The sequence below is a fragment of the Nicotiana tabacum genome, chromosome 2, assembly GCF_000715075.1.
Source record: "Nicotiana tabacum cultivar K326 chromosome 2, ASM71507v2, whole genome shotgun sequence".
Lineage (NCBI taxonomy): Eukaryota > Viridiplantae > Streptophyta > Magnoliopsida > Solanales > Solanaceae > Nicotiana > Nicotiana tabacum.
The window spans coordinates 83,279,808-83,304,147 of NC_134081.1; the positions used below are offsets into that span (position 1 = coordinate 83,279,808).

Below are 24,340 nucleotides of genomic sequence, written 5' to 3' on the forward strand. Positions count from 1 at the left end.
ATATAAAGTATGAAGTTATAATAGTTCTCGGGTGACTCATTCGTTCTGTTTACATAAATATCATTTATTGTTATTTATCATTATTTAATGCTACATTACTTATGTTTGGGTTCTTAAATATTGATTATTGTATACCGTCATAGCTTTTGGAATAGATCTACGTGCTATTTATCACACTACCAAGAATTTCGTCTTTAGGATATTATTATTAACCAAGATTAACCCTCATTTATATAAATTTAATTAGTTGAACCAAAATCTATATTTTTGGTCAAACAAAGATACTAATGGAGATCTCTGTACACGCCTATTTGTAATGATTTTATTCTACTGAAGTGACAATCCCTTGGCATTAAAGTATACTCAAGCACAACACAATACTAGTCATTAGCCAAAATATATATATATGCGTGCTTGACAGTGCTATTGCTAACATTCATTGGTCTGCTATCTTTCTCTAGCTTTACATTACTGAAATTCTCGCTTCAGTGTTTGAAACAAGAATGTCAAACATATATTTTGAGAAGGATTAACAATAATATGTTACAATGCAAGCTTAATTAGCCACATTGCTACAAAGAATTTGTTGCAGACAAGAGAGTCACCAGCTTTCTCTGTCTGGAATCTAATTATATTATAATGGAATCTCATCTGTTATATAGTATGTGCATATTGGCTAGAAAATAATTCAACATACTGTGCATCTTCTTCTACGTAAAAACCTGGTTGTTTAACCCGTGGCAATGGACCTTCATTGTTTAGCATCAGAACCACGGAAGACATACTTGGACGATCCTCTGGACGTTGTTGGACACATAGTAGACCAACACGGATTGATCGTTCCACTTCAGGTGTTAAACAAGAATCGCATAGGTGTTCATCAAGTAGTTCTATTGACCTTCCTTCTTTGTACAGCTCCCACGCCTGTAGATATTACAAGCTTGTTAGCACTGACTAGCTTTGCGGAGATATCTGTTACTAGTAGATAATATAACACCAAAGGATACAAGCAAAATAAAATCTTACATATCCAAGTAGATTAAGGCTAAGGTCTGGAGGAGAGAATCTTCTGTTGCTTTTCCCACTCACAATTTCCAGTACTAATATACCAAAGCTAAATACATCTGATTTCACTGAGTATTCCCCGTGCAATGCATATTCTGGTGAGAGGTAGCCACTGCATAAAATGTACGCGAAAAAAAAGAGTTACTAATGCTGGAAAATGTACCTTAACTATCTCAGGATTGTTTTTAGGTTCATATTTCCAACTAGGCGGTAATAGATTCTTACTATGTTCCAATAACTCGATTTGTCATGGCTCCAATCTCGTCCTCTTCAGAAATTCTTGCTATGCCGAAGTCTGATATCTTTGGATTCATGTCATTGTCTAGCAAAATGTTATTAGCTTTCAGGTCTCTGTGAATTATCTTCAATGGAGAATCTTGATGCAGATACACAAGTCCCCGAGCAATCCCATTGATAATGTGAAAGCGCTTAGGCCAGTCTAATACCATGCTTTGTCTGTCACCTGCCAAAATATCGTTGATTCATTATACAATAGTCAGGCATTAGTATAAAGTAGTACTAAAACATCAGACTAAATTAGTCCATTCCTAATGCGAGTAGCTCTTGGTTCTCTCCTCACATGCTTTTTCCTTCTTGATGGGGGTAAGATTATGGATGTAGAACTCCTATAAGCATCAGCTGACTGAACAATTATTAATCAATATGCACACTATTGGATGGGGAGTAGTACCAAAAATAAACGAATCAAGACTTCCGTTTGGCAAGTACTCTAAGATCAACATTTTTTCTCCCCCTTCAATGCAGCATCCGAGAATCTTCACAAGATTTCTATGCTGAAGCTTGGCAATATATACAACTTCATTCTTGAACTCATCTTCTCCTTGTGCAGAAGTTTTAGACAGCCGCTTGACTGCTACTTCCTGTCCTTGTTCAAGTATTCCCTAGACATCATAATCTATGCATATTAAATATTTTCAATATCTTACTTGAAAGTAGAAAGTGCAAAGTCAGTTATGCTTCCAAATAAAGAAGAATTCAGCAGTTATATGAAAATCAGTAAAGTTTTAGTTTTAGGTAAAAATCACTCCACCATATCCTTGATTCATTATACTTTGCTCACTAGTTTAAGTGTGTCTGACCAAATTTGTTACTCCAGATCGTAACTTCATTTCATTTTCTGTTAAGCCCACAAAATTTATCTGTGCTTCTGTTTTTGCTGTATTCTATTGGGGATAAATTGGTGTATTTACCTTGTAAACAGGACCAAAGCCCCCCTCTCCAATCTTTCTCTTAGCTGAAAAGTTATTGGTAGCCTTAGTTATGGTAGATAAGTCAAACAGTGGTATCTCAAATTCTTCAGTGCAACTACCACTGTTGTAATCCATCTTGAAATTTCCGTTGCGTCCACACTTTCCTGCCAAAAGGAAATAGAGTGAATTGTTTTTAATCTGCAATAACCAGACCAATAAGACAGTTCTTCACTTTGTTTGAATTTTAGTGCCTTCGCAAAAAGTGACTTATCCAGCTTACCTTTCTTTATGATGTTTAAAGCCTTCTTCCTTCTTCTTTGGCAGATCAAAACGATAAGGATTACCAGAATCACACCAACTGATAATGGCAGAATCCATAAGAGTATTTTTCTTATCTTTCCATCTGATTTCTCCCGACTATCTGCAACTGCAAGTGTCCACTTCAACAAAGATGATTAATATATTTGACCGTCTTTCTACCTCTCAATTGCTTAAAGGAGTTGATATGATACTGAGTTACAAAGGTTCTGCAAGCCTTTGGAACAGTATACTTATTTTTAATTTGTTGATATTGAGTATTAGATAAGCTGGAAGCATTTGAGGCACTATAAGTCAGTTTCAAAATGAGCTTCATTCCAACTAAACCCCTTCAATTTTGACTAGGTTTTTAGCTTGACTGATGCATTATATCACCAGCTTGTCCTAGAGGAATTCAAGTGTATATCAATTAGTTCCAAGAAAGTGTCTAGGTTGTAACTAATCATTATGTTTATTGATTCAGCTTATAAATCCAAACCACTCATCACTCTAAAGTAGTACTCCTAGCTTTTAATTCTACTAAAATGTTAAGTTCCTAGCGGAGTGTATATATATGCAGAAGGCAAGAGTTTGCAATTAATAGTACTAATCTATTAGATGCTTACAAGAATAGACAGTTCAAATTTAGGTTTAGGTCTGCTTTATCTCAAGTGCCAGCAACCATAACTTCAGGTTTTTATTTTTAAAGTAACCATTGATAAGTGTGTCTCAGCAACAAACATACCTAATTCAGAGGCAGCCATTCTTATATAGATATCTTGTCCTTCATTCGATAGCTGTCGAATGTCAAGCAGATCATTGAACCACAATAAGCACCCACTTCCTCCATTGCGTATGTCAAGATTCGAGTAAGCCATACAAGAGCAATTCTTAGAGCAGATATTCTTGCATTCTTCTAGTGTCATAGTCACATTGGACAAGGAATTCCGTGTGTCTGGCAACTTGACGTGCGAATACTTCAAAAATACATCTCCTTTTAGGCAGTTCAGTTCAGTCCTCCGAACACAACCAGCTGACCAGTCTGCCTTTTGCCAACTTTCATTATGCTTTGGCACAAATTTGTCTAAGCATCCACATACTGGAGAATTTACACTGTTGCAGCTACCATATGCGCCACACAGTTTGTAAACATCACAACTATCTGTGGGTATTGAGAGGTAAGGGCCCCAATCCTGTTTCCTGTCACCCCAAGTCCAGCGTTGTAGGTCACCATTATGATTTAAGATCAGCCTTGTGATAACTGAAGATAGGAGCTTATAAGTAAAATACACCTCTGTCTTACTTGAGAATATTCCAAATGTATATAAAGGACTATCTCTTGAGCTTGTTGCCCCACTAAAACGAAGACCATTCCACGGTCCAGAGCGATATACAACATTGTTACCCTTCTTCAGGAAGTTCTGTGGATAACCAGAAGGATCACAGTGATAGGTAAAATCGCCCGGAGCTGGATCCTCCCCGTTCTTCCACGATGATAAGTACACCTCTCGGTCAGTTACAAAATTCCAACCAAGCTTCATACCTGGTAAAAGTGTATCAGTCGGGTGATCAAAACTCTGCCATAGGAAATTACCACCACCAGCTTCTTTGACTACAAGATTTCCGGAATCCAGCAACTGTGCAATGGAATTCTGCGCAGATCTAGAGGTATTAGTTGACCATACAACATTGTCAGTGCCATTGAGAAGGACAAGAAGACCTGGCTCAATGACCTTAAGAATACCTGATCCACTGGTCAAAGGAGCTTCTCTGTTGGCAACCCACACCACTGTCCTAACAGATATGTTCTTGTACCAAATACCAACATAACGAAGCTTAGAATTACCTGGACTGAAGAACCCCATTTCAAAGGTTTCACCAGCTGAAGCAATATTGGCTCCGCCATCTTTGAGAAAATAGGTCGCAGTTATGGTATCTGTAGCACCATAGCTGTGGTGGATGGAATACAAATACATGAGCAAGAATTGGTAGAAACGTTCCTTTAGTGATGCCTTTTTCATGCTTCGAAATCCAATCAACGTTGTGTCACAGGGCGTCGCGACTCTTCCACATTCATATATCAAGAAACAGCACAGTGATTGCAGTTGACTTGTTTACAAAAAGATATTCTTTAGTCATTTGGTCCACTGGAAAAGTCTTGATTACACACATATGTAATTCTCAATCAATGGTCAGTCGATTAAGCCATCGAAGCAGGATGAACAAATAATTGAAGCATCTACTCAACCTGGTTATACGAAACTTGTGGTTTGGAGTTTTATTTTAGTTGAGTGACTCGAACTTGTTAGTCGTTTTATTTTATTAAGAAGAAGATGAAAGTGGTTAAAAAGGTCAAGAAGATGAAAGTATAATACTTACGCACCTATATAATATAATATAATAACTGCCATATATTCCATGTCCTGACCCTCTAATAGCTGGGTCTTTCTGACTTGTATCCATGTGAATACAACTTACAGTCGATTTTAAGATATTCGCAAGACGTTAACTTATACTCGAGACGCTGTTTTCTTTTATATTTGTAAATCAATAAAGCATCTCAGCATCCAAACATATGGCCAAGTTAAGCTATTATAAATATTTAAATTTTACACACCAATTCTAATTTTACACTCATAAACAGAGTATTTTTTCAATATTCTTTTGGTCCAGATTTGATTCTATTGAATTAGGTACGTGGTTATTAGTTCTAAAAATAGATTTTCACATGTGAAGAGAAACTATCATTAATATTTAAAGAGTTAATTTAAAAGTGTTCGATGAAAATTAGATCGGCATTGCAGTCTAATGGTTATAACTTGCGTATGTTAAGGATGCAAGGTTGCAAGTTGCTACAATTGACCCTCTTCTCCCTGCCTTTCCCTACACACTATTCACATGTCCTCAAATTCCTTTTCTTATTTCAAAACTTTTTGAATCTAAGAGTTACGAAATCTATAGTAATTTCATCAATTAAGTGAAGAGGATGCCATTGGAGCCATGACAAGACTAGTTGTTGGGAACATAGTAAGAACTTTCTACAGGGTAGTTGTAAATGTGAACCTGAAAAGAATCTTGAGATAGTTATTGTATGTTTTCCAGTATTAATATTGGAAATTGTGAGTGGGAAAAGCAACAGAAGATTCTCTCCTCCAGACCTTAGCCTTAATCTACTTGGATATGTAAGATTTTATTTTGCTTGTATCCTTTGGTAAGGGTGGTCAAGCAAACATAATTTGCTGAAAAAAGTGCATAAAATTAAATATCACTTTTGCCGCGATTCATTCTCTGAACAAGCCATGACTGACACCCGATCACTAAATTTGACCGAGCGAATCATTTACGCTTGTCAAAACTATTATAACTTCAGACTTTATATGCAACAAGGCAATACTTTAATCAAATACTTTTAATTAATTTGAATATATAAAATAAATCAACTCCAAAACTTTATTCGTAGTAACTACTAAAATACTGCAAAGTTATTATCAAAAACACCTGAACCTTAACCCACCGATAGTGTCTATGAAGCCTCTATTGATAAACTGAAGCACTGCTCAGGATATGAGATTTCCTAGCCAGTTCTCTAAGTGAACAAAGAAATAGCTAAATAATGATGACTCAAAGGAATACTCCACGAACAAAAGCGAAGCTCACCAATAGCACCAGAAGTGAGGAAAGTCCTAACATGTATCCTGCTCGCCTGCAAAACCGGTTCCTACGTTGTACCGCAGACCAACGCAGGTTCCTAAATGAAAATGTCAGTACCATCCATTGTACTCAATGAGTCTCAACGACAGGGAACGGAACTTTAATAAAATATACATTACAAGCAAAGATTCAAAATGCATGAAAAATATAAAGCTTCTAAGAACAATTCTAAAATAATTGCATAAGAGCAATTTATGAATATTTTAAAAGAAATTCTTTTCTTTTTCTTTCTTATCTAAAAGAAATAATTCACTTTATGCTTCGGGAGTTCCAACTATCGTGACTTATTTCTGTCTTAGTCACTATGTGATCAGCACGGGTTCGATCCCAACCTGATCAAATAGGCCCAATCCACGAGTTGTCATTCGCTTCATGGTTCTCAGCACTCAGGTATCATACCTTAGCCTGGCTAGGCAAATTCTCAGCAATGAGACCCTCGGCTCGTGTGCTCCCTACTTTGGCACAAGTAGTTTCAGGAAGTCAATACCTTGATCATGACCCTCAGCCTGGACGATGACCTCTTATCAGAATAGAAGATACTCCCAAAAATATTTTAATAATAAATTGTTCTATGTGACCTCGCTAGGATCTAAATCAACTTTTCAACTTTCTTGACCATTCAAGTCTAAATCTTTTCTAGAATAACCTATACATATTCATATTGGTATCCTTAAATGTAAAGCATGAAATAAACATTAAAAAGTATTTCTAAAGATTCTTGCTTTTTCATGAATTTTTAACATGAAAATGGCATATAAGAACAACACAAAAATCTAAAAATTTATGCATATATATCATAATAAATTATCTAAACTTTAGCTAGAATAATTCTAAGTAAATAGGTACTCACTCGCTCCAATTAAGTACATATTAACTCTTTTAAGAAATTCATCAAACACCGTGTATGCATGATTTTGTGAGTTAAACCACTTTAGTAAAGGGTTATATTAACTCACCTCAAAACTCCTCGAGCTAATACGTAGGCCCCAGTCCAATTTATTATAATGACCCGACTGGTCGTTTTGAGAATTTGAGCCCCAATCCCCTAATAACTATTTTTCCCACATTTGTTTCCGCTATTGAGACTTGCCGGAGTGATTGGTTATGGAATTTAGAGAGTTTTGGGTCACTTAGTCCCTAGTTGTGAGTTTAAGCCTTAAAGTATGGACCGTAGTCAGAACTGTGTGAAGACGGATCCGAAATAAAATTCTGTCGACTCAGTTAGCTCCGTTGAGTGATTTTGGGGTTAGAAGCGCTTCTGGAATGTGTTTTGGAGGTCTGTAGTAAATTTAGGCTTGAATTAGAGAAAGTTAGTTTTCGGCGATTTCGGTCGATAGTGAAAATTTTGATATCGAGCTCGGAATGGAATTGCGAAGGTGGCTATACGTTCATAGTGTCATTTTTGACCTGTATGTAAAAATTGAGGTCATTCGGACTAGATTTGATGTGGTTCGGCGTCGTTTGTAGAATTTAGAATTTTTTTAATTCTTAGGCTTGAATCCGTGCTTAATTCATGATTTTGGTGTTGTTCGATGTGTTTTGAAGGCTCGACTAAGTTCGTATGGTGTTATAAGATTGGTTGGTAGGTTTGGTTGGGGTCCCGGGGGCCTCGGGTGTGTTTCGGATGCTTAACGGAATGAATTTGGACTTAGAAAGAATCTGGTGCTTTTGCTGGTTCTGCCGTAATCACACCTGCGCAAGGCTATCCGCAGGTGCGAGCCCGCAGATGCGAGAAAATCCGCGCAGAAGCGGAGTTGGGTAGATTGGTCAGGGGTCGCAGGTGCATGGGAAAAGGCCGTATCTGCGATGCCTGCAAAAACGCAAGACTGTACGCAAGTTACGCAGAAGCGGAAGGGATTTCTGCAGGCACCCACGCGCAGGTGCGGCCCTTTCGTTGCAGGTGGGAAGGCAGAGGGGGCAAGTGAATTGCGCAGATGCGCACTTTTTCCACACAAGCGCACCCGCGGGTGCGAGCCCAGGTTCCGCAGGTGCGAAAATACCTGGGCAGTGGTTAAAACCGAAGGGCTTCACAGTTTTTGTCATTTTTGACTTTGCAAACTCGGTTTAGGGCGATTTTTGAGAGCATTTTCGATGCATTTCTTGAGGTAAGTCCCTTGTGCTTATTTTTGATCAATAATCTTGCTTTGCCATGTATTTTTTCACCTAGTGTGGAAATTGGAAGTTGGAGGCTAGGGATTTGGAAGTTTGATTTGTGGATTTGGAGGACCATTAGGTGTCGGGTTTTAGTAAATTTGATATGGTTAGACTCGTGAGTGAATGAGTGTTCAAAATTTGTCATTTTACCCGGTTCCGAGATGTGGGCCCAGGGAGACTTTTGGATATTTTTTCTAATTTCACGCTTTAGCTTCGAATTAATTAGTTAAATTTGTTACTTGTAGTTATATTTACATTATTCAATTAATTTGAATAGATTCGGGCCATTTGGAGTCGGATACTCGTGGCAAGAACGTGATATCGAGTTGATTTGAGCGGTTCGAGGTAAGTGGCTTGCCTAACCTTGTGTTGGGGACTTTCCTTTAAGATGTTTGATATTAATTGATGTGTGGGCACCGTGTACGTGAGGTGACGAGTATGTACACGGGCTATTATTGCAAAAATCCCATTTTTCCTTTCTAACTCATAAACTGTTTTTCCTTATTAAATTGCACTAATACGTTTAATTGTTAAACTTAGACTAGAGAAGCATGCTTACGTGTTTTAACTGCCTATTTGACATTATGTGTGCCATGCTTAGTTAAGTCCCTACTTTTCTTATATGTGTTCAGTATAAACTGTATAACTCGATGCCATACCTACCATTTTATCTTGCGTTGCATATTTAAATTGGGACTACGGACGTATTCTGGGAGATTCCCATGTACTGCATATTTACTTTGGGACTACGGACATATTCCGGGAGATCCCCCAACACTGCATATTTACTTTGGGACTACGGACGTATTTCGGGAGATCCCTCAGTACTGCATATTTACTTTGGGACTACGGACGTATTTCGGGAGATCCCCCAGCACTACATATTTACTTTGGGACTACGGACGTATTCCGGGAGATCTCCCTGCACTGCATATTCATTTGGAACTACGGGACGGTATCCCGGGAGATTCTCCACTGTGTTTACCTTGTTCTGAGCCGAGGACTCCTTTAACTATTAAATTTTCGAGAATTTCTTTAACTGTGTTACCGTAAATTTTACTTATATCTTTTACTGTTTAATTTATTATATTTACTCTGGTATGGCCTTGACCTGACCTCGTCACTACTCGAGTGAGGTTAGGCTTGGCACTTACTTGGTACCATTGTGGTGTACTCATGCCCTTTCCTGCACATGTTTTCATGTGCAGATCTAGGTACGAACAATCATCCTTGGGGTTATGTGTGCTACTGATTCTAGGAGACTTCAAGGTACTTCTACTTGCGTCCGCATATCTTCGGGGTCCCCTTCTACTCCCTCGCCTCGAGACTTTCTTTATTATCTTCAGACTTTTGTATAGAGCTACATAGATTATAACAGCTTGTGACTTAGTGATATTCCGGGTCTTGGAATATTATTTTGTATATGCCGAGTGGTACTACTCTTGGTTATTCACAATATGCTATTTATCTTTAAAATGCTGTGTTTTGTTTATATTTTTTGTAATATTAGGCTTACCTAGTCATAAAAACTAGGTACCATCACGACACCTTACGGAGGGCTAATTTGGGTCGTGACAAGTTGGTATCAGAGCACTAGGTTCATAGAAGTCGTTGGTCACAAGCCGGTTTATTAGAGTCTAGCGGATTGGTGCGGAGACTTCCGTACTTATCTTTGGGAGGCTATGTAACTGCTAAGAACAATCATATTCCTTTGATTTCCCTGTTGTGCGAGTTATTGACACCAAAATTCTAAAACTTTATTCTATTCTTTCTCAAAGATTGTGAGGACCCGTACCGGGAGGACCGATGATCAGGCACCCGAGCCCCATATCAGAGCCGCCAGAGGCCAGGGTCGGGGTAGAGGACGACCACGCGGTGCAGCCCGAGCACCTGTGAGAGCTGCGTCACAGGAGCCCCCAGCAGCTCTAGCTGGAGGGCCAGCACCGGAGATCCCTATTGCTACTCCAGTCCTCCAAGGGACTTTAGCTCAGTTCTTGAGCATGTTCAGCACTCTGGCTCAGGCTGGACTATTTTCGATAGCTCCCGCAACATCTCAGGTCGGGGGAGGGGCACAGACTCCCGCAGCCCGCACTCCTGAGTAGAGGGTCCAGGTTGATCAGGCCCTAGAGTATATTCCTATGCCCCCAGTGGCTCCGATTCAGCATGAGACCAGGGTAGCTACTTCTGAGGCAGAGCAGCTTAGACTTGAGAGGTACAAAAAGTACCACCCACCTACTTTCAGCGGACTAGCTTCAGATGATGCTCTGGGTTTTCTTGAGGAGTATCATCGTATTCTCCATACTATGGGTATTGTGGAGACGAGTGGGGTTTCTTTCATCGCTTTCCAGCTGAGGGGAGCAGCATATCAATGGTGGCGTGCCAATGAGCTGAGTAGTCCAAACGAGGCAGCCTCACTCACTTGGGCTCAGTTTTCAGAGATGTTCTTGCGTGAGTATGTTCCTCAGAGCCTCGGGGATGCTTGGCGCGCAGAGTTTGAGCAGTTGCATCAAGTTGCTATGACTATGTCAGAGTATGCAGTCCATTTTAGTGAGTTAGCTCACCATGCATCGGCTCTGGTTGCTACAGTCAGAGAGAGAGTTCGTCACTTCATTGAGGGACTCCACCCTAGCATTCGAACCAGTATGGCCAGGGAGTTGGAGATGGACATCACTTATCAGCAGGCAGTGAGAATTGCCAGGAGAGTGGAGGGCATGTTTTCCCGGGACAGAGAGGAGAGAGAGGCCAAGAGGTCTCGAGAGACTGGTCATTATTCAGGAGCTCATGTACCAGCAGCACGCTATGGTACGGGTTTTGTGAATCACCCTGTTCATTCAGCTCTTCCAGCAGCCAGGGGTGTCCCAGCTCCTCCTAGACCTCAGGAGCCCTATTATGCACCGCCAGTATCCAGTATGTCTCCTACTCGAGGTGCTATTACCGGCCAGTCCAGCAGGCTAGGTACTATGCCCTTCTAGCCCGTTCAGAGGTCGTTGCTTCAGATTCAGTTATCACAAGTATCGTCCCCATCTTTCACCAGAGCCAGGAGGGGTGCACCTTCATAGACTTATCAACCTCCACGTGCTCCACCGGGTCCTCCGGCCATTCTTCCAGCACCAGCTGCCACCCAACCTCCTCAGTGAGCTCGATGTGGAGGTCAGGGAGGTCGAGGTCGCCCTAGAGGGGGAGGCCAGGCCAGGTACTATGCCCTTCCAGCCCATTTAGAGGTCGTCGCTTCAGATTCAGTCATCACAGGTATCGTCCCTGTCTTTCATAGGGATGCATCAGTATTATTTGACCCAGGCTCTATGTATTCATATGTGTCTTCTTATTTTGCTCCACATTTGGGGATATCTCGGGATTCTTTGAGTTCCCATGTTTATGTATCTACTCCCATGGGAGATTCTCTCGCTGTGGACCGCGTATATCGGTCGTGTTTGATTGCTCTTAGTGGTTTTGAGACCAGAGCCAGTTTGTTATTACTCAGTATGGTAGATTTTGATGTTATCTTGGGCATGGACTGGTTGTTTCCCCATTATGCTATTCTTGATTGTCACGCTAAGACCGTGACGCTGGCTATGCCAGGTCTGCCGAGATTAGAGTGGAGAGGTACCTTAGAGTATACTCCTCGCAGGGTCATTTCATTTCTTAAGGCTCAGCGAATGGTTGAGAAGGGGTGTGATGCGTATTTGGCCTATGTGAGAGATGTCAGTATTGATACCCCTACAGTTAGTCAGTTCCAGTAGTGAGGGACTTTCCAGATGTGTTTCCAGCTGATCTTCCGGGCATGTCGCCCGATAGAGGTATTGATTTTTTCATTGATTTGTTGCCGGACACTCAGCCCATATCTAATTCCTCCTTACCGTATGGCTCCTCCTAAGTTGAAGGAGTTGAAGGAGCAGTTGTAAGAGTTGCTTGATAAGGGTTTCATCCGGCCCAGTGTACCACCTTGGGGTGCTCTGATCTTATTTGTGAAGAAGAAGGATGGTTCTATGCGTATGTGTATTGATTATCGGTAGTTGAACAAGGTTATAGTGAGGAACAGGTATCCATTGCCTCGTATTGATGACTTATTTGATCAGTTACAGGGTGCCAGAATGTTTTCCAAGATTGACTTACGTTCAGGTTATCATCAGTTAAAGATTCGGGAGTTGGATATTCCGAAAACTGCTTTCAGGACCAGGTATGGTCACTATGAGTTTCTTGTCATGTCATTTGGGCGGACCAATGCCCCAGCAGCCTTTATGCATTTGATGCACAATGTTTTCCGACCTTATCTTGATTCCTTTGTCATTGTGTTTATTGACGACATCCTGGTATATTCCCGGTCTCGAGAAGATCATGAGCAGCACCTGAGGACCGTGCTTCATATTTTGAGGGAGAAGAAGTTGTATGCAAAATTTTCTAAGTGTGAATTCTGGCTTGATTCAGTGGCGTTCTTGGGCCACATAGTGTCTTGTGAGGGGATCAAGGTATATCCGAAGAAGGTGGAGGCAGTGTAAAGTTGGCCTAGACCGTCATCAGCTACGGAGATCCGCAGTTTTCTTGGTTTGGCGGGGTATTACCCTCGCTTTGTGGAGGGATTTTCATTTATTGCGGCACCTATGACCAGATTGACCCAGAAGGGTGCTCCGTTCAGGAGGACCGAGAAGTGTGAGGAGAGCTTTCAGAAGCTCAAGACAGCTTTGACTATAGCCTCAGTATTAGTATTGCCTATAGGTTCGGGGTCCTACACTCTCTATTGTGATGCCTCGAGGATTGGCCTTGGAGCGGTATTGATGCAGGACGGTAGGGTGATTGCCTACGCGTCTAGGCAGTTGAAGATGCATGAGAAGAATTATTCAGTTCATGATCTCGAGTTAGCAGCTATTGTTCACGCCCTGAAGATCTGGCGTCATTATTTGTACGGTGTTCCTTGTGAGATCTACACTGATCACCGGAGTTTGCAGCACTTGCTCAGGCAGAAGGACCTTAATTTGCATCAGCGGAGGTGGTTAGAGCTACTTAAAGACTATGATATCACTATATTATACCACCCGGGGAAGGCCAATGTAGTGGCCGACGCCTTGAGTCGTCGGGCAGATAATTTGGGGAGTTCGGCACATCTTCCGACAACTGAGAATCCCTTAGCCTTGGATGTTCAGGCCTTAGCCAGCCAGTTCGTGAGATTGGATATTTCAGAGCCTAGCCGGGTATTAGCTTGTGTGGTTGCTCGGTCTTCTTTTTTTGACTGTATTAGGGGGCGCCAGTATGATGATCCTCATCTTCTAGTTCTTCAGGACAGGGTTCGGCGAGGTAATGCCAGAGATGTGACTATTGGTGATGATGGTGTGATGAGGATGCAAGGCTGGATCTGTGTGCCCAATGTAGATGGGCTTCAGGAGTTGATTCTCGAGGAGGCCCACAACTCGCGGTACTCCATTCATCCCGGTGCCGCGAAGATGTACCAGGATTTGAGATAGCATTACTGGTGGAGGAGGATGAAGAAGGATATAGTTGGGTTTGTGGCCAAGTGTCTCAACTGTCAGCAGGTCAAATGTAAGCACCAGAGACTGGGTGGATTACTTCAGAGGTTAGAGATCCCAGAGTGGAAGTGGGAGCGGATCACCATGGACTTTGTAGTTGGACTTCCACGGACTTTGAGGAGGTTCGATGCTATTTGGGTGATCGTGGATCAACTGACCAAGTCAGCTCATTTTATTCCAGTGTTGACCACTTATTCCTCTGAGAGGTTGGATGAGATTTATATCAGAGAGATTGTCCGCCTTCATGGTATTCTAGTATTCATCTTTTCAGACAGAGGTACACAGTTTACATCACGGTTTTGGAGAGCCGTACAGCAGGAGTAGGGTACTAGGGTGGAGTTGAGCACAACCTTTCACCCTCAGACAGAAGGGCAGTCCGAGCGCACGATTCAGATTCTTGAGGATATGCTTCGTGCCTGTGTGATGGAGTTCAGAGGGTCATGGGACCAATACTTGCCACTTGCAGAGTTTGCTAACAACAATAGTTACCAATCCAGCATTCAGATGGCACTATATGAGGCTTTGTATGGTAGGCGGTGCCGGTCCCCAGTAGGATGGTTTGAGGCGGGCGAGGCCCGATTGTTGGGTACCGACTTGGTCCAGGATTCCCTGAATAAGGTGAAGGTGATTCAGGAGAGACTTCGCACAGCCCAGTCAAGGTAGAAGAGTTATGCGTACCGGAAGGTTCGTGATTTGGCATTTATGGTTGGTGAGCGGGTCTTGCTTCTGGTATCGCCTATGAAGGGCATCATGAGATTCGGGAAGAAGAGAAAGTTCAGCTCGAGGTTCATTGGTCCTTTTTAGATATTGCGGCGAGTTGGGGAGGTTGCTTATGAGCTTGCCTTGCCTCCCAGCCTAGCAGGAGTTCACTCGGTATTCCACGTGTCTATGCTCTGGAAGTATCACGGTGATCCGACTCATGTATTGGATTTCAGCTCAGTCCAGTTGGACAAGGATCTATCTTATGTTGAGGAGCCAGTAGCCATTTTGGACAGGCAGGTCAGAAAGCTCAGGTCAAAGAATATTGCTTCAGTAAAGGTCCAGTGGATGGGTCAACCGGTCGAGGAGGTGACTTGGGAGACCGAGCAGGATATGCGCAGCCAGTACCCTCATCTTTTCACAGTTTCAGGTATGTCTTTATATTCAATCGAGGACGAACGATTGTTTTAAGAGGGGAATAATGTAACGACCCGGCCGGTCGTTTTGAGAATTTGAGCCCCGATCCCCTAATAATTGTTTTCCCCACGTTTGTTTCCGCTTTTGAGACTTGCCGGAGTGATTGGTTATGGAAATCAGAGAGTTTTGGGACACTTAGTCCCTAGTTATGAGTTTAAGCCTTAGAGTTTGGACCGTAGTCGGAACTGTATGAAGACGGATCCGGAATAGAATTCTATCAACTCCGTTAGCTTCGTTGAGTGATTTTGGGGTTAGGAGCGCATCCGGAATGTGTTTTGGAGGTCTGTAGTAGATTTAGGCTTGAATTGAGAAAGTTAGTTTTTCGGCGATTTTGGCCGATAGTGAAAAATTTGATATCGAGCTCGGAATGGAATTGTGAAGGTGGTTGTAGGTTCGTAGTGTTATTTTTGACCTGTGTGTAAAATTTGAGGTCATTCGGACTAGATTTGATGTGGTTCGGCGTTGTTTGTAGAATTTGGAAAATTTTAAATTCTTAGGCTTGAATCTGTGCTTAATTCATGATTTTGGTGTTGTTCGATGTGGTTTGAAGGCTCGACTAAGTTCCTATGGTGTTATAAGATTGGTTGGTAGGTTTGGTTGGGGTCCCGGGGGCCTCGGGTGTGTTTTGGATGCTTAACGGAATGAATTTGAACTTAGGAAAAATCTGGTGCTTTTGGTGGTTCTACTGTAATCGCACCTGCACAAGGCTGCCCGCAGGTGCGAGAAAATCCGCGCAGAAGCGGAGTGTGGTGGATTGGTTAGGGGTCGCAGGTGCGTGGGAAAAGGTCGCATATGCGATGCCCGCAAATGCGCAAAACTATTCGCAAGTGCGCAAGTTACGCAGAAGCGGAGGGGATTTTCGCAGGCGCGCACGTGCAGGTGCGGCCCTTTCGTCGCAGGTGCGAAGGTAGAGGGGGCAAGTGAATTGGGCAGATGCACACTTTTTCCGCACAAGCGCACCCGCAGATGCGAGCCCAGGTTCCACAGGTGCGGAAATACCTGGGCAGTGGTTAAAACCGAAGGGCTTCGCGATTTTTGTCATTTTTGACTTTGCAAACTCGGTTTAGGACAATTGTTTAGAGCATTTTCGAGGCATTTCTTGAGGTAAGTCCCTTGTGCTTATTTTTGATCAATAATCTTGCTTTGCCATGTATTTCCCACCTAGTTAGTGTGTATTTAAGGTGGAAATTAGAAGTTAGAGGCTAGGGATTTGGAAGTTTGATTTGTGGATTTGGAGGACCATTTGGTGTCGGATTTTAGTAAATTTGATATAGTTAGACTCGTGAGTGAATGGGTGTTCAAAATTTATAATTTTTACCCGATTTCGAGACGTGGGCCCGGGGAGACTTTTTGGGTATTTTTTCTAATTTCACACTTTAGCTTCGAATTAATAAGTTAAATTTGTTACTTGTAGTTATATTTAAATTATGAAATTAATTTGAATAGATTCGGGCCATTTGGAGTCGGATACTCGTGGCAAGAAAATGATATCGAGTTGATTTGAGCGGTTCGAGGTAAGTGGCCTGCCTAACCTTGTGTTGGGGACTTTCCTTTAAGATGTTTGATATTAATTGATGTGTGGGCGCCGTGTACGTGAGGTGACGACTAAGTACACGGGCTATTATTGCAAAAATCCCATTTTTCCTTTCTAACCCATAAACTGTTTTTCCTTATTAAATTGCACTAATACGTTTAATAGTTAAACTTAGACTAGAGAAGCATGCTTACGTGTTTTAACTGCCTATTTGACATTATGTGTGCCATGCTTAGTTAAGTCCCTACTTTCCTTATATGTGTTGAGTATAAACTGTATAACTCGATGCCATACCTGCCATGTCATCTTGCGTTGCATATTTAAATTGGGACTACGAATGTATTCCGGGAGATCCCCCTGTACTGCATATTTACTTTGGGACTACGGACGTATTCCGGGAGATCCTCCAGCACTGCATATTTACTTTGGGACTACGGACGTATTCCGAAAGATCCCCCAGCACTGCATATTTACTTTGGGACTACGGACATATTCCGAAAGATCCCCCACCACTGCATATTTACTTTGGGACAACGGACGTATTCCGGGAGATCCCCCTGTACTGCATATTCATTTAGAACTACGGGACGGTATCCCAGGAGATTCCCCACTATGTTTACCTTGTTCTGAGCCGAGGACTCCCTTAACTGTTAAAATTTCGAGAATTTCTTTAACTGTATTACCATAAATTTTACTTATATCTTTTACTGTTTAATTTATTATATTTACTCCGGTAGGGCCTTGACCTGACCTCGTCACTACTCAACCGAGGTTAGGCTTGGCACTTACTAGGTACCATTGTGGTGTACTCATGCCCTTCGTGCACATGTTTTAGTGTGCAGATCCAGGTACGAGCTATCAGCCTTGGGGTTAGTGCGTGCTGCTGATTCTAGGAAATTTCAAGATACTTCTGCTTGCGTCCGCAGATCTTAGGAGTTCTCTTCTACTCCCTCGTCTAGAGACTTTCCTTATTATCTTCAGACCTTTGTATAGAGCTACATAGATTATAGCAGCTTGTGACTTAGTGATATTCGGGTCTTGGGAAATTATTTTGTATATGCCGAGTGGTACTACTCTTGGTTATTCACAATATGTTGTTTATCTTTAAAATGCTGTGTTTTCTTTATATTTTTCGTAATATTAGGCTTACCTAGTCGTAAAGACTAGGTGCCATCACGACACCTTATGGAGTGCTAATTTGGGTCGTGACATTTATACCTGTCAAATAATCGATTCTACAACAACCAATGTATTTTAATTAATTTTAAATTTTCATACCTAGACATGGAACTTACTGTTGATACAGAAAAAGAAGGGAATTAACTATTCAATTATTACCTACTACTACTGTAGGATAATTGATAATAGAAAATTTTATATACTTGAATTCAAGACTAGTGATTTGTAAAGAAACCTAGAACTTTCCGTTGCCTGCATGAGTAAGCAGCAAGGCTGCCTCTATTTCGTGAGTAAACAAAACACTAGTTTTGTTTCGTATAAAGCTTTAAGCCTTTTTCCTTCCAACATTCCACTTTATGGGCTTTCCCCCCCCCCCCCCCCGACTTAACTAATATTTAATGATACTCACTTTTAAGAATTAGTAATATTTAAATTATTAATATTCCCCTGCTTGTATATCATATTATTTATAAATAGAGAAGTAACTCAAAAGTTAATCATAAAGGTTTAAATCCGTAATAGAAGTATAATCTTTATGCACTCAAGCCTAGATTTAAAAAAATTAAATTCTATATTGAGCGTGTCTTGAAACTTTTATAGATTTGAGAAATGTTACAATCTTCCCTCCTTAAAAACATTCGTCCCTGAATGTTGCTAGGGCCTTATTCTTAAGCCAACAATCATTCCTTAATTCTTTGAAATTCTTAAGTTTTTTTAGCACTACTAACTTTCCCAAGGGACTCAAAATTTTGGCTAACTCCCTAAATTTTCAAAAATTTCGGCAGAGTCTCCTTTGTAAATTAGACTATCCAAAACATATATCCCTATCACCAATACCACAACTACACCAACAACTACCAAATATAACATAGCATGCCATTCATAGACACCATACACAGCTCATAAACTAATTACTCACACTTCGGTAAGGAGGTACCACAATAACCAACCAAAATCTAAAGCACATTACTTCAGCAAAAAGTAAATCACTTTAATGAATTAAATGTACTGTGGCATGATAGTAAATTATTTAATAACCAAATATACTCTGACAGAAACTAAATTACTTCAACAACTAAGTATAATCTAGCAAGGACATAAACACATGCTAACATGTATTTAATAAATAAAATATAAATGCCAAGCCAAACCTTGGTTCACATACCTTGTTCCTCAAATAAATAAGGATACTTCTTCCTCATATCTTCCTCGACATACCACGTAGCCTCTTTTGAATCATGATTACTCCACAAAACTTTTACCGATGCTATATCTTTTGTTCTCAACTTTCTTACTTGCCTATCGAGAATTTCTATAGGTACCTCTTCATAAGTCAAGCCTTCTTTAATTTCTATGGTATCGGCAGGTATTATATGCGACTCATCATGAATGTACTTTCTAAGCATAGACACATGAAAGACAGGATGAACAGAGGACAATTCAACGGGCAACGCTAGTTCATAAATCACTTTTCCCTTCTTTTCTACAATCTCATAAGGTCCGATAAACCTAGGACTAAGTTTCCCTTTCTTACCGAACCTCATAACTCCTTTCATTGGTGAAACTGTAAAAAAAATAGCTTGTCACCAATCATGAACTCTAAGTCACGATGCCTCTTGTCAGAATAGGACTTTTGACGATTCTAAGCTGCTTTCAGTCTTTCTCTGATTAGCTGGACTTTCTCTAAGGCCTCACAAACAAACTCTAGATCAATCAACGGCACCTCTGCTGGTTCAAACCAACCTACTGGAGACGTACATCTTCGCCCATACAATGCTTCATAAGGAGCCATATCAATGCTGGCCTGACAGCTGTTATTGTAAGCAAATTCTATAAGTGGCAAGAGATCATCCCAATTACCTCCAAAATCTATAACACATGCTCGCAACATATCTTCGAGAGTCTGAATGCTCCTTTCTGTCTGACCATCGGTCTGTGGATGGAAAGCAGGGCTCAAATTGACCTTGGTACCTAATCTTTTCTTAATTGCCTGCCAAAAATGCATCGTGAACTAAGGGCCTCTGTCATATATGATTGAAACTGGAGTACCATGCAATCAGACTATTTCTTTGATGTACAATTATGCATACTGCTAAGCGGAATCTATCGTCTATACTGGTAGGAAATGGGTGGACTTTGTGAGTAAGTCTACGATAACCCAAATTGAATCATGCTTACGGTATGTGCGAGATAGACTTACCACGAAATCAATATTAATCATCTCCCATTTCCACTGTGGTATCTATATATAATGAGCTAAGCCACCAGGCCTTTGATGCTCGGCTTTGACTTACTGGCAATTCAAACATTTGGCCACTTGATCTGCTAGTTACTTCTTCATGCCTTTTCACCAATACAACTCTTTTAAGTCCAGATACATTTTGGTAGAACCTGGGTGGATAGAGTACCTCGGGCTGTAAGCTTTTTTCCATTATGGCCTTCCTAAGACCATCTACATCCGGCACACATAACCGATCATTCAACTTCAAAACTCTGTCACTTCCTAGAGTGAAAGCAGTAGTTTCTTTGCTTCTGACTCCTTCTTTAAACTTTGCCATATACAGATCTTCATCTTGCATAGCCTTAACATATGCAATAGGAGAGGATTTCCCTAAGGCATAAGAATTTATACCTCCTTATTCGGCCTCATCCAATCTAATTCCATCATATGCCAGTTTTTGAATTTCTCGACTCAAAGTTCGCCTTTGTACTGCAAGATGGGCCAAGACACCCATTGACTTGCCCGGGTGATAAAGAATATTGATTTTATAATCCTTCAATAGCTCGAGCCACCTTCTCTATCTCAAATTTAACTCTTTCTACTTGAAAATGTACTGGATGCTTTTGTGATTTGTAAACACTTCAGAGTGCTCGCCATAAAGGTAGTGTCGCCATATCTTTAATGCAAACACCACTGTTGTAAGCTCCAAGTCGTGTGTGGGGTAGTTCTTCTCATGATTCTTTAACTGACTGGAAGCATAAGCAATAACTTTTTCATCTTGCATAAGAACACAACCAAGACCAACTCTGGAGGCATCACAATAAACTGTGAACCCACTCAAACATGTCGGCAAGGTTAACATAGGTGCAGTGGTCAACCTATCCTTTAACTCTTGAAAACTCTACTCACAAGCGTCTGACCACTGGAGCTTAACTACTTTCTAAGTCAACTTAGTTAATGGAGTTGCAAGTGAGAAAAATCCCTCTACAAACCTTCTATAGTAGCCAGCTAACCCCAAGAACTCCTAATTTCGGTTGGCATTGTTGGCCTAGGCCAGTTCTTGACTGCTTCAGTCTTCTGAGGGTCTACTTTTATGCCTTCACAAGATACCATTTGGCATAAGAATGCCACTAACTGCAACCAGAACTCACATTTTGAAAACTTGGCATAAAGCTCATCCTCCTTCAAGTCTGTAAGGCTATCTTGAGGTGTTCTACAAGCTCTTCCTTGCATTTAGAGTATACCATAATATCATCTATAAACACGATAATAAAGGTATTAAGGAATGGCTTGAAAACTCTATTCATGAGGTCTATGAATGCAATTGGAGCATTTGTCAACATGGAGGACATTATTAGAAATTCTTAGTGCTCGTAACGAGTTCTAAATGCTGTTTTAGATGTATCCTCTTCTCTGATTCTCAACAGATGGTACCTAGACCTCAAGTCTATCTTTGAAAAGTACTTTTCACCCTGAAGTTGATAAAATAAAGCATCAATTCTTGCAGTGGGTACTTGTTCTTAATGGTAATATAACATCTCAGCCCGCTAGTCATATTGTTCACTCTGGGCCTAGGCCCTCACGGGTTTAAAATGCGTCACTAGGGTCTAACGCTTGTTAAATTATATACACAACATCCCTTTTATATTTTGCCGATGTGGGACTCTATCTAAAGTCGGGGGTGTTACATACACCCCCTCTTATAGACTCAGCAAGGACGCCGAGGTATGCCCCACCGCATGAGATTCGCCTAAACTCAGCACTGAGGTTTGCCCCGCCTAATCGGCATTTGCCTAAACTCAGTTGAACTCTGACCCACCATCAGCAAGGTTAATACAAGAGTGGCTCTGATACCACCTGTAACAGCCCAGCCTGCTAGTAATATTATTCGCTCTAGGCCTAGGCTCGCCCAGTTTTAAAATGCGTCACTAGGGTCTAAGGCTTGTTAACTTATATACCCAGCATCTCTCTTGTGTTTTGCCGATGTGAGACTCTATCTAAAGTCTGGGGTGTTACAGGTAACTTTATTCAACTGCCGATAGTCGACGCACATTCTAAGAGACCCATCTTTCTTCTTGACAAACAGGACCGGGGCACCCCACGGTGAAACACTCGGCCTGATGAAGCCTGTTGATACCCACTTTTGTCCTCATATTTTTAAATGTCATATATGCTTTAAATATCATTCCTGCACTATCACCAATTTATAAGAGTCATACAAGTATTTTCTATAATGTTTTACAATTTTTAAAGCTTTAAAAATTGATTTTGTTGCATTTAAATTACTTGAATATGTATTAATTACCCCTTAAATTATTTTGTGATAATTTAATCATCCAAATTCATTATTTATATCTACATATATGTTTTATAATATTTTACTTCATTTCATATAATCATCTTTGCATTTTTTGATCCATTTACATAATTTTACAATAATAACCTATATTCTATGCATAATTATATTTATTACATTATTCATGCTAAAATAGCATTTTTATATTTTTTTATAATGTTGAGTTATTATTTTCAACCATTTTATTTCACAAGTAATATTTTATTATCTATTAATTATTTTTTATAAATTATTTCTTAAATAATTTTCATGTATTTAATTGTTAGCCCAATATAGGACTAATTTTCGGACCAAAAATCGTGGCCGAATACCCTTTAACCCAAAACCAACAGCCCACTATCTTATACCCATATCCTGACCCTCCCCACTTCCCTTTAATCATGGCCGTTGATATCAGATGATCAACGACCCACAATAACCTTCCCCATTTCCTGATATCCCCTTAACCGTAACCCTAGGGACATTCCCACCTAAACAGCCGCCTCTGAAGCCTCTCCATACCACTCGTCTCTGAGAAACCCTAGCCACTATACCCTCAAATCCTCTCTGAATCCGGCCCTGATATGGAATCTTTTTGTGATTTTCTTGCCTTATTCTGCTACTACTCACGCGTTTATGGTGTTACTTGATATTTACCTAACTTTGTTATACGCTACCTGCAAGACAAGCCTGATTTGGGTATATTTTTTGTAAAGATTTGGCCGATGTTTCATCTATATATACTCTACAATGAACGATTCTCGCATTTCCAACCAGATTCATGGCCATTGGACTCAACTAGGGTTTGAAATTTTGATTTTCTCTTTACCGATTCTATTACTGATTGCATGAGAATTCTTCCCTTATTTTGTGATTGATTAATTAATTTCCATGTTTACTTGCTTGGTTCTACCACTATATAAACCCTCCCCAATTTCTCCTTTAGAGGGACTATCCCCTCACTCTCACTTATTCGATACTATCCTGAAATTAAGCTCTTGACCGGCTGAAAGCCAAGGCCACCATATTCTGTTAACCTTCTTCCAGTGCAAGCACTGCTCGGGGTCCATTTCAAGGCTCTTGTGAACTATGAAGCACTGGAGGTTTGGAGTTTTTCATTACTCTCCTGCAATTGATGTTATTCCTGAGATTTAGAGTTTCTTGTTCTTTATTCATTTGTTTGCAAACTAGTAAGTGCTCAAGCTCCCTCAGTTATGTTTCCTCCCTACTTGTGTTCATGCTTCTGAATATCCCTGTTATGTGTGCTTTTAGAGCCAATATGATGTTATGCCAACTTTGTTTGATCTTCCTATTGTAATTCATCATCCGGATTTGAGTAAGTTAGCTTGATTAGAAGGTTCTCTGGATTATGACACTTGTTTGAAGTTGTTATGTTGATAAATACATGCTGCCTCATATTAACTGTTTAATACTGTCTCAATTTGAACGTTTACCTTGAAACTACATGGGATTACTGTCTGCCCAGAATTTATCTTAATTTGTTTTTAAATCCTTTGTATAGGCTCTACTTTTGTCCTTATTTACATGAATCTTTGCTTTAATCAAACATGTGACTTTAAGAATCGTAATATGGTGTTTAGCAAACCCTGTGCTCTTTAGTATTACCTAGCTTCCCAGTTGAATTCTAATACACTTGATTTTTCTTTATTATGCCTGGTCGACTGATTTAAGTTTTGAAATCTATCTGCTCTGCTTGACCCTAAGTTGGCAATCTCTTCTACCATGATAATTTTGAACTTGGGAATCTCTGTGTTGTACTTAACACAATTAAGATTCTTATTAGTTGCTATAGATCATGCAGGTCTACTTGCTTATTGTGTGTAATTGTCCTCCTCTGACTATGGCTCTATCAGACCTTCCTAACTTAGATTCATAGTTTTAAAATCCCGTTGGACTAATTCTGAACTATGCTCTTCC

The 24,340-nt window shown here is 40.5% G+C and overlaps 2 protein-coding genes across 2 annotated transcripts; both read right to left on the reverse strand.

Moving 5' to 3' along the window:
- Positions 1-383: 383 nt before the first annotated feature.
- Positions 384-4,905, reverse strand: LOC107812816 (G-type lectin S-receptor-like serine/threonine-protein kinase At4g27290). The gene is made up of 7 exons (XM_016637987.2): positions 3,319-4,905; positions 2,557-2,703; positions 2,277-2,440; positions 1,757-1,967; positions 1,291-1,528; positions 1,027-1,177; positions 384-924 (listed from the first exon to the last, which is right to left on the reverse strand). Exons 1-7 carry the CDS (start codon positions 4,592-4,594, stop codon positions 655-657), a joined length of 2,457 nt encoding a protein of 818 aa, XP_016493473.2. The 5' UTR covers positions 4,595-4,905; the 3' UTR covers positions 384-654.
- A 14,583-nt stretch (positions 4,906-19,488) lies between these two features.
- LOC142166977 (uncharacterized) lies at positions 19,489-21,300 on the reverse strand. The gene is made up of 4 exons (XM_075227103.1): positions 21,081-21,300; positions 20,141-20,457; positions 19,773-19,836; positions 19,489-19,676 (listed from the first exon to the last, which is right to left on the reverse strand). The coding sequence occupies exons 1-4, from the start codon at positions 21,298-21,300 to the stop codon at positions 19,489-19,491; spliced, it is 789 nt and encodes a 262-aa protein (XP_075083204.1).
- Between the last annotated feature and the right edge of the window lie 3,040 nt (positions 21,301-24,340).